General features: G+C 47.4%; 1 protein-coding gene across 1 annotated transcript in view; it reads right to left on the reverse strand.

Annotated features, from left to right (window-relative positions):
* smarca4b (SWI/SNF related BAF chromatin remodeling complex subunit ATPase 4b) overlaps positions 1-16,434 on the reverse strand; it is a gene marked incomplete at both ends in the record, with an annotated part of 19,528 nt that extends 3,094 nt beyond the window's left edge. The window contains 27 exons of the mRNA XM_080850783.1: positions 222-440; positions 814-891; positions 2,268-2,495; positions 2,975-3,138; positions 3,591-3,757; positions 3,869-3,921; positions 4,099-4,185; positions 4,649-4,756; positions 5,120-5,233; positions 5,876-6,118; positions 7,014-7,124; positions 7,391-7,457; positions 8,624-8,787; positions 9,483-9,630; positions 10,184-10,296; positions 10,978-11,032; positions 11,248-11,378; positions 11,682-11,732; positions 12,133-12,300; positions 12,758-12,931; positions 13,362-13,535; positions 14,030-14,156; positions 14,464-14,722; positions 14,934-15,029; positions 15,426-15,866; positions 16,031-16,163; positions 16,264-16,434. Coding sequence (XP_080706909.1) covers positions 222-440; positions 814-891; positions 2,268-2,495; positions 2,975-3,138; positions 3,591-3,757; positions 3,869-3,921; positions 4,099-4,185; positions 4,649-4,756; positions 5,120-5,233; positions 5,876-6,118; positions 7,014-7,124; positions 7,391-7,457; positions 8,624-8,787; positions 9,483-9,630; positions 10,184-10,296; positions 10,978-11,032; positions 11,248-11,378; positions 11,682-11,732; positions 12,133-12,300; positions 12,758-12,931; positions 13,362-13,535; positions 14,030-14,156; positions 14,464-14,722; positions 14,934-15,029; positions 15,426-15,866; positions 16,031-16,163; positions 16,264-16,434 — 4,044 coding nt within the window. The remainder of the gene's footprint in view (positions 1-221; positions 441-813; positions 892-2,267; positions 2,496-2,974; positions 3,139-3,590; positions 3,758-3,868; positions 3,922-4,098; positions 4,186-4,648; positions 4,757-5,119; positions 5,234-5,875; positions 6,119-7,013; positions 7,125-7,390; positions 7,458-8,623; positions 8,788-9,482; positions 9,631-10,183; positions 10,297-10,977; positions 11,033-11,247; positions 11,379-11,681; positions 11,733-12,132; positions 12,301-12,757; positions 12,932-13,361; positions 13,536-14,029; positions 14,157-14,463; positions 14,723-14,933; positions 15,030-15,425; positions 15,867-16,030; positions 16,164-16,263) is intronic.
* Positions 16,435-17,821: the final 1,387 nt, after the last annotated feature.

Here is a 17,821-nt window from a genome sequence, read left to right on the forward strand (position 1 = left end):
AAGCGAGAGAGTAAACAGCAGTAAGATCTCAAGTAGCTGGCAATCCCGCTCATTTTGAAACGCAGAAAGTTATGTAGCATAAAAAGTCGAGGATAAAATGGCCAAATATTGACTCAATAAATAAAATAATCGTAAGATCTCAAGTAGCTGCCAGATGCGTAGCGCAAAGGGGATACACGCCGCCCGGTGACCTTGTGACCTCTCGTGAGTTGACCCCTGACCTTGAGCCACTGCTTCTCAGAGAGTGCGTCGCTGTAGTCCACGTCCCTGCGCTGGCGCGAGCCACGGCCGAACATCTTCTCCTCCTCCTCCTCGCAGGTGAGCGCCTCCACCTCCGCGTCATCCTTCAGGATCCAGGAGGGCAGCTCGTCCTCCTCCATCAGACGAGGCTTGCGCTTGGGGTTCCGCGCCTCCTCGCGACGCCGGTCCAGATCCTTGCGCTGGAGGAGAGGAGAGGAGAGGAGAGGGGAGGAGAGGGGGGAGATGAGAGGAGAGGAGAGGAGAGGGGGAGAGGAGAGGACTTATCCACTAAGTCTTTGTTAACAAAATCACACCAACAGAACCTTCTCTCATCCATCTCGCATTACTTTCATGGATTGTTTTTCGGTTCAAACTTGCCACAGTTTATTTACAGGTTTCACATTAATAGCTGTGTGTATGTGTGTGTGTGTGTGTGTGTGTGTGTGTGTCTGTGTGGGAGTGTGTGTGTGTGTGTGTGTGTGTGTGTGTGTGTGTGTGTGTGTGTGTGTGTGTGTGTGTGTGTGTGTGTGTGTGTGTGTGTGAGTGTGTGTGTGTGAGAGTTTTGACAATAACCATGAAGTGGTCAAACTCCTCTTCGCTTCGGGCGATCATCTGGTTGAGGGTCTCATCATCGGGAACTTCGTCTTCCTCCTGGTGATGAAGGTGTGGAGGTTCAGATTCACACCCTCAGCATCAAGAGTTTGAAACATGCCATAAACATCGTCAAAGAGAGTTAGTCCCTCATCAGTTAACAGTTTTACCATCAGACTCAAACCAAACATTCTTCAAAGAGAAATGATCATATCTCACCTGTACTTGCCTCTCTGCACTGGCTCCCTGTCAAAAGTAGAATTGATTTCAAAGTTTTTTTTTTCGCCAGCCAGTTGGGCACTGTTGTGTATCCTGCCACCCTTGCGATCCTAACTAAAAGCCCCATGCACCATGTCACCCAATCATAACTCATCAGAACTAAACAGAAATAAAATTGCCATATACCTTGCCAGGCAGCCTCTCTCGCTCCATCTCCTTTCATATCATATCGCTAATGCTAATACTGATACTGATAAAGTGGACATATTACCTAGTGTTAATTGCTTACCTAAATGTAACTCCTTATCTGTCCACAAATTGATGTCTACTAACCAAATATTTTCTCTCTAATAGCGTGGCTTATGTTCGCTGATGGATGTGGAATTATTGTTCCTCATCACCATATTCATTAAGTACATTCACCCGTATTGGCAGCCAAACTTTACCAAACTCTCTTTGACTTCCCCTCCTAGTCTAGACTTTCTTCGCTGTGGGATGCTGCTGTAGTCTCTCCACCCGATCTATTTGTAGAAACCCTCTGCCTACGCCCACCCTCCATCCCCACACTGTCATACACTATTTCTACCCCATACTCTGTGCTAGCATGTTCCTGCAATTCAAATAATTGCCACCATCGACATAGTTGTCTTGTCCATTACTCTACTTACCCTTGTAATAGTAACCTTACAAGCACACTGTATACCCAGTATGCTATTCTACAATACATGTATACTCTCTCTCCACCTAATCTACTACCAATTCTGTATGCATCATGTTTAAACCACATTATGTTTGTTTGTATTATGTACATTTACCCCATGTATGCTAGCAAGCTCATCATGATACATTTATGATTTCTTATTGCCCCCCCCCCCCACCACCCCCCCGCCCACTTTTTTTTTCTATCTCTATCCGGCCAGCCTCAAGCAGATGGGCCCCCCCTTTGGTGCCGCAGTTCTGCTTAAGGTTTCCTCCTGATTTAACAGGGGGGTTTTCCTTGCCCCCGTCGCCATTTTGCTTGCTTAAAGGGGGTTCAGGCTCTGTAAAAAGCCTTGAGACAATGTTATTGTTTTGGCGGCAATATAAATACAATTGGAATTGAATTGAAATGTTGTTTTGACAGAGAAGGTGAGAAAAGAGAGGAAGAATAACAGGTCTAAAGGGTGAAAACAGAAACAGGAAGTGAAAAGGTGCGTATAAATATACTAATGGCAGACCTCGTCCTGCTCGTCCTGCTCCAGGATGGCCTGCAGGAAGGCCCGACGCTCGTGGCTGGACGACTTCTGGTCGAACATGCCGGCCTCGATCACCTTCTGGTCCACGTTCAGCTTGTACTTGGCGGCGGCCAGGATCTTCTCCTCCACGCTGTTGACGGTGCAGAGGCGAAGCACGCGCACCTCGTTCTGCTGCCCGATGCGGTGGGCGCGGTCCTGGGCCTGAAGGTCCTGTAGACCCGGGGGGGATTACGGGGAAGGAGAGGAGAACTAGGATTAGTGAGAATCTAGGTGCATTAAATAGAAAAGCATTAATGTAATCTAGGTGCATTAAATAGAAAAGCACGACACAATTGACAGACTGAACTAATACAAAAATATTAAATGGTTAGTTTAACTAATAATAAACTAAGATAAATCAAATGGATTGTATCATAGGATTATATGGTACATCTCTTCAAGTTACAGAAAAAGCTGGAAATAAAAACGGTCAATATATTAAAAATAAAACAGTCTAATAAGTCCCAGCCAAAAGACCAGATGGTAGTTGTGAGAGGAGTTTCGTGTTGACTGAGATTAGTGATGGCCGGTAGTGCTGGTGGCTCGGAGTTTCGTGTTGACTGAGATTAGCGACGGCCGGTAATGCGGGTGGTTCGGAGTTTCGTGTTGACCGAGATTAGCGACGGCCGGTAGAGCTGGTGGTTCGGTACCTGGTGTGGGTTCCAGTCGCTGTCGAAGATGACCACGGTGTCGGCCGACTGCAGGTTGAGGCCCAGCCCGCCGGCTCTGGTGCTGAGCAGGAAGACGAAGTAATTGGAGGCTGGGTCATTGAAGGTCTTCAGCAGCATGCCACGGTCCTCAGCCTTAGTGGTGCCTACAGACAGAGCAAGAAGTCAGTGATCAGCACATGTGGAGCTAAACCAGCCTTAGTGGTGCCTACAGACAGAGCAAGAAGTCAGTGATCAGCACATGTGGAGCTAAACCAGCCTTAGTGGTGCCTACAGACAGAGCAAGAAGTCAGTGATCAGCACATGTGGAGCTAAACCAGCCTTAGTGGTGCCTACAGACCGAGCAGTCATTGATCAGCACACATGGAGCTAAATATGGGTTTGAAAGCTTGTTTGTGGAGGGAGAGGAATATAATGTATTACCACTAATAATGAGGGGAATTGATACTATTTCATATAGACATTAAAAGAGGCGCAAAGGTCCTAGAGGTAGAAACAGGAGGATGAGAGAGAAAGAGAGAAAAGAATACAGAAAGAAAGAAAGAAAGAAAGACAGAAGAGCAAGGGGAAGAGAAACCAATGGATCCCCTTCCCTCACCATCCAGACGCAGATACTTGAAACTGCGATAGGCAAAGTAGTCCTCCATGATGTTCATGAGGGAGGTCATCTGGCAGAAGAGCAGCACCTTGTGGTTGGTGACCAGGAGCTTGGGCAGGATGCGGTCCAGAAGCTCAAACTTCCCCGAGGCGCGATACAGGTCAGGGCTGGACAAGGAGGTCAGAGCACAACAGATTTTTTATAACTTTTTTTTAATTCCTTTTTTTATATTTGCCAAGGTATTGTGGGAACTGTAGTTTCTGGTGGCTACAAAACACACTAACCCTTGAACAAAGCCACCAGACAAGCCCAGATGCTCAGAGAAGGATTGCTGGGAAAAGGGAGACATCCAACATCATGTTATCATGATGACAGGAAGTGTTAGAGCCTATAAGCTTGCTCCATGTTATGGTATGGTAAACATCCACATATTTTGTACTGATCCCCAGTGTATGCATGGGACTGAGCCCAGATTTAGTCATGAAAACCCCATGAAAACCCCCCGCACCTCGATCTGCTGGAACATGTAGGGGTGATTGCAGATCTTCCTCAGCTGCACGATGGTGTTCATCAGAGCCTTGGTCCCTCCTTTACCCTGGAATAGAATTAAATCATTTCAGATTTATGGCACTCAATAGCTCCTCAGGCTTACCATATCTGAAACAGAAAGCAAATGTGGAGCCCATAGAGTCTCATAACTAGGTTAGTATATCACACACACACACACACACACACACACACACACACACACACACACACACACACACACACATACACATACACACAGCAGGTGGTAGCAGAACTTGTTGAACAGTTTGCAGAGCGGTGGTTCTTTATGTGGTAGAGGCTCATAACTAGGTTACATTCGCCACACACACACACACACACACACACACACACACACACACACACAGACCCGGCCACACACACACACACACACACACACACACACACACACACACACACACACACACACACACACACACACACACACACACACACACACACACACACTAACTACATCAACCAGAGGATGCTAGCACATCAGTCAGCCTCACCTTCTTGTCCTTCTCTGACCCATCCGTCAGCAGGACTCCTTTGGCCTGCATGTGGCGGTACAGCACCCTCTGCAGGGCTGACATGTCACACTTGATCACATACTCCACCTAGGGAGGCCACAGGGGAAAGGCCTTGGTCAGGAGGAAGTGGAAGAGGTCAGATCCAAAGACTAGCCATCATCTATGCATGAATAAGTATTGGCCAATAATTGGTTTAAAATATTTGCACACTGGCCATAATTGCCAGTTGTTAAAAAAAAAAACAATACACAATCGAGCTCAACAGAATGGAGGGATTTGTAAACCTTTAAAAAAGAAAGCAGAAAAGTTGTGTAAGAAGAAGCAATGAGTCAGTATTGGTGCTGGATATATCGGTCAGTTACTTTTTTAAATAATCAGATATAAATACTGGCCTATAAATACTAAAATAATCTATGCTGGTGCATCACTAGTTCACAGAGCTCTCGGTACCTTCTCAGGAAGCTGAGCCTCCACTTCCTTCTTCAACCTCCTAAGCAGGAAGGGGCGGAGCACCTTGTGCAGACGACGGATGATGAGAATGGTCTCCTCTTCATTCAGGTCCACCTGTGTCACGTAGGAAGAGGAAGTGATGTCGCCCCGAAGGGTGAGCTCTTCCCCCACGCATGAAAAGCCGTACGTCCTTTCACCCATTCACTCATTTTTAAAGAACTTATCCGTCTACCTGAGGTCACTCCGTCCATCCATCATCCTCTGGTTTACCTCAGGATTCACTCTCTCCACTCCAGTCTCCATCCTCTCAACCATAGGCGGAGATCCCGGGGGGGACATGTCCTCTTTTTGAGTTATTACGTCCCTGCATGTCTAAAGGATGGCAAAACTTTGTTGCGGGGGGAGGGGCGGGGACATCATCTGCATGTGAAAATGATGGCAGGAAGTCGTCACAGGGGAAGGGGGCGGGGTCATCCGCATGTGAAAAATATGTCAAAACTCCGTTGCGGGGGAGGGGGCATCTCCAATTTTCCTGTGTCCCCCCCAGGAATTATTCTCTGATATTTTACCGCATATTGTCCCCCCCTACGGCAAAATGGGATCTCCGCCTCTGCTCTCAACCCTTCCATCCAGCTAAGTCATACATCCGTCACTCCACTTATCCTCATGCCAGCCAGCACAACACATCCAGCAGCACATCCATGCAAACCCACAGCATCTGTTTCACACAGCCTCACAGTGGTGACGGTGTCAGACCTTCTCTCCGGTCATGGCGAAGGGCGCGTTGAACCACTGCTCGAAGGTGATGCAGCTCTTGAAGATGGTGGGGAGGAGGAAGTTGAGCAGGGCCCAGAGCTCGGGCAGCTTGTTCTGCAGCGGCGTGCCCGTGAGGAGGACGCGGCGGGGGGCCAGGTAGTGTGTGTTCAGCACCTGCGTCAGCTTGCAGTGGTGGTTCTTCATGCGGTGGCCCTCGTCCACGATCATGTACTTCCAGCGGATCTGTGTCCGTATACACACACGATCACACACACAGACACACAGACACAAACACACACGCACACACACACCCGTACACACACACGCACGCGCGCACACACACACACACACACACACACACACACACACACACACACACACACACACACACACACACACACACACACACACACACACACACACACACACACACACACACACAAACACACACACACACACACACACACACACACACACACACACACACACACACATACACACACACACACACAAACACACAATCATGCGCACACAGACACACACAGATACATGCACAAATACACACTCTCACATACAGGACAAACAGAGAATTTACATATTGAATGAAAAAAAATGCAAAATAACAAACAAAACAAACTGAAGAGGAAAGAGGCTCCATGTAGTCCTTGACTGCTAGAGTCTGAGGTCACCATGAGAGGCCTGGTATGTGTGCACCTACCTGCTCACTGTCAGTAGCCAAAGCGCAAATGAATACATGAATGCCTAGCGGATGCAAGGGGGGACAGGTGACCGCGCGAGCGCCGCTCAACTATATCCAACGCACCTACGAAAGAGCACTGACAGGCAATAGAGGGGACTTTAGGACCATGGGGGGTTTGGAGCAAAGGCTGGAGAGAGTGATGAATGATGGGAAAGCTTGGTTGATGAAGGCAGTGCAGGTGAATTGAGGGAGTATGCTAGAGGGAATGTTTTGCTGTACAGAACTGAACTGAATACAGGACAAATGGGATCTTTATGGCCAGACCTGAGCAGGTCTAAAACTCGTTACTCTGCACAGTGTAAGTTCTGTATGACTGAGTACAGTGTGTGTGTGAGTGTGTGTGAGGGTGTGTGTATTTGACTGGTGTAAGTTCCATACCTTTGCCAGGATTTGCTTGTCTTTGATAATGTACTCGTAGGTGGTTAAGAGTACATTGAACTTGCCAGTGCGCAGTTGAGGGACAAATGCTTTTCGTGCGGCACGGGATCCCTGAAAGAGAATGATTAAAACCAGAAACATTTGCTTTACTTGCCCCAGAGACCAACAAAGTACATAAATGTAGATTGAGCCTAAAATGACTTAAAGGCAGTTCATGTTTACTTCCAGCTCCAGGGTAAGATTAACACAACACTTCATTAAAAGGTTCTGAACATGCAGTCATTTGGAAAACTCCCTATTAACTGAGCTTGCAATCTTCAAAAAAAAATCCTTTTCGCTCTTGTTAAGAAAGCTCAGATTGTTGCACTGTTGCTCACCTTGTAGGAAACTTTCACCACAGACGGGGCCCACTTGTCAAATTCATACACCCAGTTGGAGAGCGTCCTGCCACACAAAACACAGAAACACACTTCAAAACACGCCTGCACTGCCCCCCTGTGGGAGTTAGTGGGAAGTGCAGTGAGCGTGTCTTTCAAACTTGATGCGTAGGACCACCAGAATGTCCCACACGTCAACTATAGCCCATGAGTCCCTTTAGAGAAGAGTTAGTTAGTACTTAACTTGCAATTACAGCAGTTACATTCCTGCACTTCTTTTTTCTATTTATTTTATCTATTTCATATATGAAGTAGTATTTATTGTTACACTAGGTCTCTATTAATCGTAGCTTGACTGTTCTCTCCCTTGTTCATCGCTTTGGACAAATGCGTCTGCTAAATGACTAAATGTAAATTGGAAGCAACTCATTCCTACTCTGAAATAGGGAGAAGGAGAGTAGGTTACTTGAGAGGGCTACTCTACTCACGAGAGGGGGACGGTGATGAGGAAGGGCTACTCTACTCACGAGAGGGGCACGATGATGAGGAAGGGCTACTCTACTCACGAGAGGGGCACGATGATGAGGAAGGGCCCGTTAAGGCTACTCACGAGAGGGGCACGATGATGAGGAAGGGCTACTCTACTCACGAGAGTGGCACGATGATGAGGAAGGGCTACTCTACTCACTAGAGTGGCACGATGATGAGGAAGGGCCCGTTAAGGCTACTCACGAGAGGGGCACGATGATGAGGAAGGGCTACTCTACTCACGAGAGGGGCACGATGATGAGGAAGGGGAGAGAGGCACGATGATGAGGAAGGGCTACTCACGAGAGGGGCATGATGATGAGGAAGGGTTACTCACGAGAGGGGCACGATGATGAGGAAGGGTTACTCACGAGAGGGGCACGATGATGAGGAAGGGCTACTCTACTCACGAGAGGGGCACGATGATGAGGAAGGGCTACTCTACTCACGAGAGGGGCACGATGATGAGGAAGGGGAGAGAGGCACGATGATGAGGAAGGGGAGAGAGGCACGATGATGAGGAAGGGTTACTCACAAGAGGGGCACGATGATGAGGAAGGGCTACTCACGAGAGGGGCTCGATGATGAGGAAGGGTTACTCACGAGAGGGGCTCGATGATGAGGAAGGGCTACTCACGAGAGGGGCATGATGATGAGGAAGGGCTACTCACGAGAGGGGCACGATGATGAGGAAGGGTTACTCACGAGAGGGGCACGATGATGAGGAAGGGTCCGTTGAGGCGCTTATACTCCATGAGGTGGGTGATGAGGGCGATGGTCTGGATGGTCTTGCCCAGGCCCATCTCGTCAGCCAGGATGCCATTCAGGTTGTTGTTGTAGAGGGACACCAACCACTCCAGACCCTGGATCTAAACAGGAGGAGGAAGATGCTTAATCATCTCCCATCTTATGGTCACTACTATCAAAGCAGCCTATGTGGCTGGCCAGGTACACACAGGTGCTTACTGAAATACCAAAGTAGTAGTTATTTAAAAAGGAATACACATAGAGCTCTTATCTAAAAGGTTGGCTATTAAGTGTTGGAATGGGAGAAGAGTGTGCAACCTTCATATGTCAGGTTTTGTGTAGCATGCTATGCGAACACCTCAAGAGTAGCTGTGCATTTCCTGTATTCTATGTTTGAGGCTGTAATCTAAGCACTGTAAAGGTCATGACCTGACGGGCTCCTGTCGCCTAGTGTGTCTGAGACGGTGAGTGATAGTGAGTTTTTAAACCTTCAATTCAGTTTAATGTGTGAACAAAACTGAATTTACACTAAGCAAAAACTAAATTTGGTCACGGCAAAGAAAATGCCTACAACACAGTGGTCAACCATTTCATGAACTGCAGAAAGAGTAGAGCTGCATTTTTTCCTTCTGGATGAAGTAGAAACAATATACGGGAAGTTACTGTGACATGCAAAAGACTATTAAAAATAGTGACAGCAAACTAGCAAATGCAAGTCATTACAGAGGAGAGGAAATGCAAGTCATTACAGAGGAACCATTTCTGATCACGGTGGCAGTAGACCACAGCTGGCCTTAGAGTGAGCTGGAAGTGTCACCTGGTAATGCTTGAGCTGGCCGTTGACCAGCAGGGAGGACTGCTTGTCCACCTTCTCGGTGACGGCGTGGGCCACGGCGTAGTAGGACTGCAGGCCGCGCTCGAAGGCTGCATTGCTGTACTCATCGTCCACATCCTGTTTAGCATTACTGCAGCACAAGGAAAAAGTGCGTAAATACACAGACGTACACACACACACACACACACACAAACACACATTCAGACACAGACACACACACATTTTGACACAGACACACACACACACTCACACACACACACTCAGACACAGACACAGACACTGACACAGACACAGACACAGACACAGACACAGACACAGACACAGACACAGACACAGACACAGACACAGACACAGACACAGACACAGACACAAACACACACACACACACATACAAACACAAACACAAGCACATGGGCACACACACACACACACACACACACACACACACACACACACACACACACACACACACACAAACAGTTGTTAAAACTGACACGAATAAGGGACACACTGCCTACAGCTGCCTCTAGCTGTGGTTGTTCATGATACCGGGTCCTCTATATTCATGACTGAACAAAGACGAGTTTGGTGTCCATGGACTTGCCCTTAAACCTATAACACTAGCCTTATTGGTGTTTGCAAAGACACCATGTGCATGTGTGCAGGGACCCCGTGTCTCTTACTCAATGATGTCTCGGGCGTCCACCTCGTCAACTTCTTCTTTGTCGGGGTCGCTGATTTTTTTCTTGTCGTCCACAGCAGCCTGAGAGGACTGAGGCTGCTCATCCTCTTCCTCCTGTGACACAAATGACCAGTGTCACACACACACACATGGCCAGAGTAACCTCTGCAGTGTCTCACACACACACACACACACACACACACACACACACACACACACACACACACACCCGTACACACACACACATCAGAGTAACTTCTGCAGTGTCACACACACACAAATGACCAGAGTTACCTCTAAAGTATCACACACACACACACACACACACACACACACACACACACACACACACACACACACACACACACACACACACACACACACACACATTACAAACATAAATCTCAACCTTTCCAACTTAATCAGTTTGAATGTGAGCAATAATTCTGCCTCTGTCATCATGCACATTGCAAGCTAGTCATTGACACCCTCTCGTTTTCAGCTTCTGAAGCATTTACTACTATTGAAAACAAAACTCAGTACACTGCACCATGCTAAAATAAAGACATTAGCAGTCAGTGTCTTTTAACCTGGAAAAACACAGGACTGTTGGAATTCAAATGAAATTCAAACAATTCTAACTTATGACCAGCCATAACACAGTTCCTGAGCTGAGACATATAGGCCTCTATAGTAACACTAGCCAATGCACCGTTTGAGACATTTAATAGCAACAGAACACTGTTACCGCAGACATTTTACACAGGAGCTGAACTGAGAGACAGAATCTCATACCTCCTCTTCCTCAGAGCCAGAGTCCTCGCTGTCTGACCTGGGTGCCACTTCATAGCTGAAAGAGAGAGAGAGAGAGAGAAAGTAAGAGAGAGAGAGAGAGAGTGAGAGAGAGAGACAGAGAGAGAGAGAGATCATGGAGGAACATACAGGTGTGGTTATATACACAGAGATTCAGAGATTAGTGGCAGCTCATAAACCTGCAATCTTCTTGTCTGTCTTAATCCCTCTGCTAAATCCGCTTAATCCCAGCTCTCTTCACAGAGGACTCACCCTGGGTTCATCTCCAGCCAGGTCTCCAGCTGCCCCGCCTTTGGTGCCTCCACCCCGGTCAGGACCTTCCCGCTGTCCACGTGGATCACCTTCACCGGCAGGTCACTCATCTGACTGGTCTCATCCAGGGCCTGGAAAGGTCGTGCAGAGGGACAAGTAACCATGGGAACCTTTGAGTGTGCGTCCACTGAATCTGGGACACCAGCAAATAACATTCCTTATTCTTTTTTGACGATTTTATCAATTACTTTGGAAAATGAAAACATTTTGTTCTTTCTTCAATGTTTTGATCAAATACAGCAAAGCCATTTTGAAAGAAGCAAACCAAGCCATAAAGAAGGGTGGGCTGTTGCTTAGGTCTCTCTTGTGCTGATTGGCTGCCGTATCGGCCCAGCCAATGACAATGGTATTTAGGTTTCTGTGCTCACACGTACCTCTCCATCGGGCCCCACTCCTCCTGCCTGACCTTCAGCATTCTCCACCTTCTGTCAGGGGAAACAGAAAGCATCTTACCCAACGACAGTGGTACAGGAGGTAGAGGAGTCGTTTAGTAATCGGGAGGTTGGAAGGTTGCTAGTTCGATTACCCACTCCTCCCTAACAAGTGTGTAAGTGTCCTTGAGCCAGACACTGAACCCCTAAACTGCTCCTGATGTATAAATGCAAAATTTCTTTTAGGTCACTTTGCTAAATGACTAAATGTAAATGAAATGTCTCATACAGTGTCATCTATTTAGCAACCATTCTTAGTTAGACCAGCCCACTGTGCAAAGTAGACAATACAGGCAGGTCAACGATATGACGTAAATGCTACAGATTCTTATCTGGAGTTGGAGTGACAAGGTATGCCGTCTGTCTGAGGTAGTTCTTTAGTTACCGTCGTCTTCTTTTTCTTCTTCTTCTTCTTCTTCCCCTTTAGGGCTTGCACGGCCTTGTGGGCGCGCACCAGGTCGGTGAGGTTGGCCACGTACTCGTCCGTCTGCTGCAGCAGGTAAGCCAGGCGCTTGTCCTTCTTCTGGTCGATGAGCTTACGGTAGCCTTCCTCATCCTCGGCCTGGGGGAAGCACGCTCAGTTAAGTTAAGTTTAGTGTGCACTCTCTTGTAAAAACTCAAATCTGATTCATTGGCTTGACTGTAATAATGGGCAGTTGGTCAGATAATGGATTTCCTGTGTGTGTATGTATGTGTGTGTTTGTAGGTGGTCTGTTAAAAACTACTGTGTTGTGAAAGTGTGTGTCTGTGGGCATATCATGTTTACATTTTCTGGATAAGTGTGTGTGTGTGTGTGTGTGTGTGTGTGTGTGTGTGTGTGTGTGTGTGTGTGTGTGAGTGCGTGTTTGTGTATGTGCGTGTGTGTGTGTGTGTGAGAGTGTGTGTGCGTGTGTGTGTGTATGTGCGGGTGTGTGTGTGTGTGTGTGTGTGTATGTGCGGGTGTGTGTGTGTGTGCGTGTGCGTGTGTGTGTCTATGTGTGTGTGTGTGTGTGTGTGTGGGTGTGCGTGTGTGTCCTCACCATCAGTCTCCTCATTCTCTCTTTCTCGATGCGCTCGTTCTCCTTCTTCTGCTCGCGCTCAGTGTTGGCGTGGTAGGTGGCCACAGCTTTGGTCAGCTTCTGGATCTTGCCTGTGATGGAGCGGTGGAACTCCTTGAAGTCCTTAGCATGTGCGAGGATGCTGTTCAAATACTCCTGTACGGAGAGACAGGAGATTCAAAAAGTACGTCCCAAAACACCATTCTCTCCACGTAATAAAGTCTGTAAGTTCACCTCCACACCTCATTGACTAAAAACCCACACCTCATTGACTAAAAACCCATATCTAACTGAGAGAACACTCTTCTAATTCCCAGTATTATAAAACTGGGGCTATGGATAGAGGTCAAGATGCTGTGCAAACAAAGTGCCTCTAAGGCAGTGTGAGGTGATATATCAAGCTTGAATGAACAGTCAATATTTTATGAGTTCTACTCCGAGTTCTAGCAGAGGTCTAATCAATAACATCCTACCTAAGCATGTTCTAATGCATGGTTTAAGCGTGTTCGAATGCATGGTCTAAGCGTGTTCAAATACATGATCTAATGCGTGGGTTTCGCAGTGGCTGGGCCGTGGATGTGCTGACCTGGTGTTTCTGGCGGCGCTTGCGCTCCCTCTCGATCTTCTGCTGCTTCTCCAGCTTCTCGGTGATGCGAGCCTCGCGCAGGGACTGCCGCTTGCTGCGCTTGTAGGCCCGCGCGTCCAGGGCCGTCTCCAGGGCCGTGTCCCGCCGCATACACACCACCACCTCCTGCCTCAGCTGAAGGGTGGGAGAGAAAGACAGAAAGAGAGAGAAAAGGAGAAAGAGAGAAAGAGAGGAAGATAGTGAGAGTGACAGAGATGGATGAAAACTATGGAGACTTGCTTGAGGAGTAGATACCATGTTTTAATTTCTAAGGGGAAGGGGCAATTGCTTTTGAAAAACATTCAACATTCCCCAATTAAATAAAATCCCCAAATAAGCAAAACCATAGTTAATGATGATACAATGTCTGCAGTGGAGTTCCTGTGTCCAGTGTTTGGTGAGCATGTACCTGTCTCTGGAAGTTAAGCAGCCGCAGGGCTTTGAGCTCTATGGTGAGCATGTACCTGTCTCTGGAAGTTAAGCAGCCGTAGGGCTTTAAGCTCTATGGTGAGCATGTACCTGTCTCTGGAAGTTAAGCAGCCGCAGGGCTTTAAGCTCTATGGTGAGCATGTACCTGTCTCTGGAAGTTAAGCAGCCGCAGGGCTTTAAGCTCTATGGTGAGCATGTACCTGTCTCTGGAAGTTAAGCAGCCGCAGGGCTTTAAGCTCTATGGTGGCTTTGGTGCGGAGGTCTCCAGCCAGGGAACCCGGGAGGTTCTCAAGTTCCTGGATACGATGTGTGATGCGGGCCTCCAGTCTGAGAGGGAGGGAGAGAGGGCATGGGGGTCAGAGGGCACGCTTAGGATGTGGGGTCAGAGGTGCATTACCCACAAGTCCGCTTGGAGAGAGTATTCAACAGGTTTGTGTCCCAATCATTTTCAATGACAGGCACCTCTTTCAGGAAACTTTGTTTGAACTTGAATTTAAATCGTAGCATTAATTCTAAAGAAAAGTTACACTTTAATAATACCCTTTAAAATTAGCCAATAATACAAGGCTTTAAACTGTTGTCTTTATAATCTTTAGAGTGTATTGACGCCACGTGTTCAGTAGTCCAACACTACCTGTACTCTCTCTCCTGGAGGATATCCACTGGGTCCAGACCGCAGGGCTTCTGTATGGGGGTGATGCGGATCTGCTTCTGGTGCAGAGACACCATGGATGTGGGATGGCCGGGTTGCCCTGGCATCTGGTTCTGGGAGTGCATGACTGGGGAGGACGCAGAGGGCACTGAGGGGGGAGTGGGGGAGGGTCTGCCCGTGGGCTGTGGGGGGATCAGCTTCTGGGAAGCGTTGGAGGGGGTGGCAGCATTCCCCATGTGACCTACAGCACAGGAGAGTGTACAGTAGAGTAAGAGGTGGCCTTTAACGTGCCTGCATTATGTAATCACTTAAAAAACACTTGAAATGATATACAATACCCTTTTACAATGAAATACTTCAATAAAAAAACTTTCCAAATGAAACATATATTAAGTATTCAAACTTTGCAATTCTTGGGTGACTGACCATTTCAGGTGTGTTCTGTGACTTACCCTCAGGCCAGTTTTTGGGGGGTCCACTGGGAGGCTGTCCCTGCATGTTGGGACCCCCTGAAGGACCACCCATTGGCATGTTGGGCCCCACCATTCCTTAAAGAAATCATTGTCAAGTCACATCACTATTTATTGAACTAAACATTCAGAATGACTGTTAGGGAGGTCACCGATAAGTCAGAAAATACAAAGTTTCAGATAGTTTTGTATGAGCAACTGCAAGTTCAAAATAATTAATGGAAATTTGTGACACTGAATTTCTGATAATGCACATTACAAACTGGCATATCTCCAAGAAGCAGGTCAATAGAATATTTGTTTGGTTTGTTTATTTATTGTTCTTTTGTATTCTGTAGCCTCAGTCAGGGCATTGCTGCATAAGAGCCCTGTGCTCAGTCAATTCACCCTGAATAAACAATGATGATGGTATGTTAATTGCTGTCTCAAAATAACAGTAACATTTTCTTGTTTGGTTCCCAGTGCTCCTCTCACCGTGACCTCTGCTGAACCCAGCGCCCATGGGCCCAGGGCCTGTGGGTGCACCGGTGCACGGGGGTATGGTGGGCATGGGCTGCTGCTGCATCCCTGGCATGGGCTGTTTGCCCTGCACTGCCATCTGCAGGTGGTCCGGAAGAGGCTGCCCACGTGCCAGGATCTTGTAGGCCATGATCTGAGCGCGTAGCTGGTGCAGCTGGTTCTGGTTGAATGGGGTGGGCCCGCAGGTGCTGTCCGTGTTAACAGGAGCGCAGCCGGGTCCCCCGACTGACACCACCGAGCGGGTCGGTTGGCTCATGGGCTGGGGCTCGCTGGTCTCCATGGGCCCAGAACCAGGCCCAGAGGAGGAAGAGGAGGGCAGGAGAGGACCTGAAGGAGGACCACTGCCAGACACTGGACTAGAACTGTGCTCTGAGCCACTCAAATGAGATGGATAACCTGCAGAGAGATGGAGGAGAACCAGAAAACAATTGAGAGCTTCTCATGATTTCTTGAGATCTATTCTACAGTAGCTGAATAGGAAGCAGTTTAAGTTTCTGCAGTACAGTGCAGTAGATGCAGCCTGATCCAGTTTCACTTAAATACACCATGCATCTGCGGACCTTGGGAGTGTTGGTCCATGGGACTTGGAGGCGGCCCCATGCCTCCATGGCCTCCAGGTCTCATAGACATCCCCTTCATCTGACTGAAGCGAGGGTCCTCAGCGATGTTCTTCTCCAGCGTACCCTCCACAGGCTGCTAAGAAACACACCATACATGGTCAGTCTCAAGTTTGAGGCAACAGACTTTAAACAGTGTAAGACAGTGGTTTTCCATAGTCAAACGGAGGTCTTACTTTGTGTAACTGATGCATGTTCTCCTGGGTAAACCCTGGTGGTCCTGATGGAGGGATGGCGTGGGCTGACGAGGTGGGCGGGCCCGGGCTGCGACCCATCATGCTGTGGGCGGAGCCAGGGGAAGGGCCAGGTCTGGGGGCCCCTCCCTCTGGAGGATCAGGAGTGGACATTCCTTTCCCTGGAGAGCAAAAACTCTTCATCAAGTGGTGTCTGAAGAGTTTTATAATTTGCTAAGAAATGTTGGTGTTATGCAAACTGGTACATTATATCAACAATCCTACAATTATGTTAAGTATTATTCCAAACCTAAGCCATAACAATAACTGACTCTGACTGCATTTAGTTCTTGAACTGTATTGCCTCCACTTATTGTGGTTTCTTTTGTCTGGAAAGTGAAATGTATTAAAAAAATAATTAATTCAAACCCTTCTGGTAGTCCAAATTAATTGGAAGTTTTCAGATTGTTCTGGGTATGTTTGAGGATTACAAGCTAATTGCATGGCCGATTCTGGAGTACATTTACGCCTCTTATGTAGTGTATGACAATTTGGACATAGTGCAGAGAACTGTCATGCATCCCTTTCTTAAAAGGCCCATCTCTGACCATAAAACGACTGTCTACTGGATAGGAGGGACACAAGATTTGGGAAAACGCATTCGAGAGGGAGGCCATTTTATAAACCAGCAAAGAAGGCTAAACCGTGAAAGACAGTAATAGAAATATCCAGCAAACTGCGTCACGTAGATATCTTGACTTGCTCCAGGGTTCTTTTAATTAAGCAATCATCACAGAAGACGATTATAATTGCCAGCCAATTCTAGCCATCAACTCACTTTGCGCACCCTCCCACCGCCCCCTTCGGCGCAACACGACTGCCTCAGCGTAAGAAAAAAGAAAACTAGGATCCTACCCTAACGACCAAAGTATCATTAATGATATCGCTAATATTGCTTTGCACAGCAGCATTACGAGAGGTATTCCGAGATCGCGAAATGTAAATTCAGCAAGGATATGGCCGCGTTATTTGATCAAAGCCTGGGAATGCTATTTTGGTGCAGCAACTGACTTACCAGCAATAAGCCAAGTCGTGGCGATGTATGCTGCTCAGTGTCTTAATAATGCCAAGTAAATACAGCAGCCATTTTTATGGACACATTAACTGTATTGTACGCTTGAGACAGGCAGGAAAGGCGAGTCTACTCAGGTTTCTTTCTTCGCAGAAGCCTGCATCAGTCTATGGAACGTCCGTGTGGACAAAAGAGATTCAGAATTCAGCTCAAACTAGCAACCGATGAGGAATTCCACAGCCACTGTAGTCTGCGCTTTACTGTAGGCTCCCAAAATCGAACAGTAAATGAGAGCGTCAATGATCGCATCGCACCCAAGCATAGGCACAGGACAACTTCAGCAACTATGTTGTAGGTATGTGAAATAGCACAAGTGACCTGTAAATAGTCCCAGTAAAAACTCTTTACTCAGTTAAACCTAAGACTGTAACAAAGTCCCAAAATTAACATGAAATAATAAGTGATAACATACAAACGTAAAAAAAGAAT

This window comes from Sprattus sprattus (genome assembly GCF_963457725.1).
Source record: "Sprattus sprattus genome assembly, chromosome: 1".
Classification (NCBI taxonomy): domain Eukaryota; kingdom Metazoa; phylum Chordata; class Actinopteri; order Clupeiformes; family Clupeidae; genus Sprattus; species Sprattus sprattus.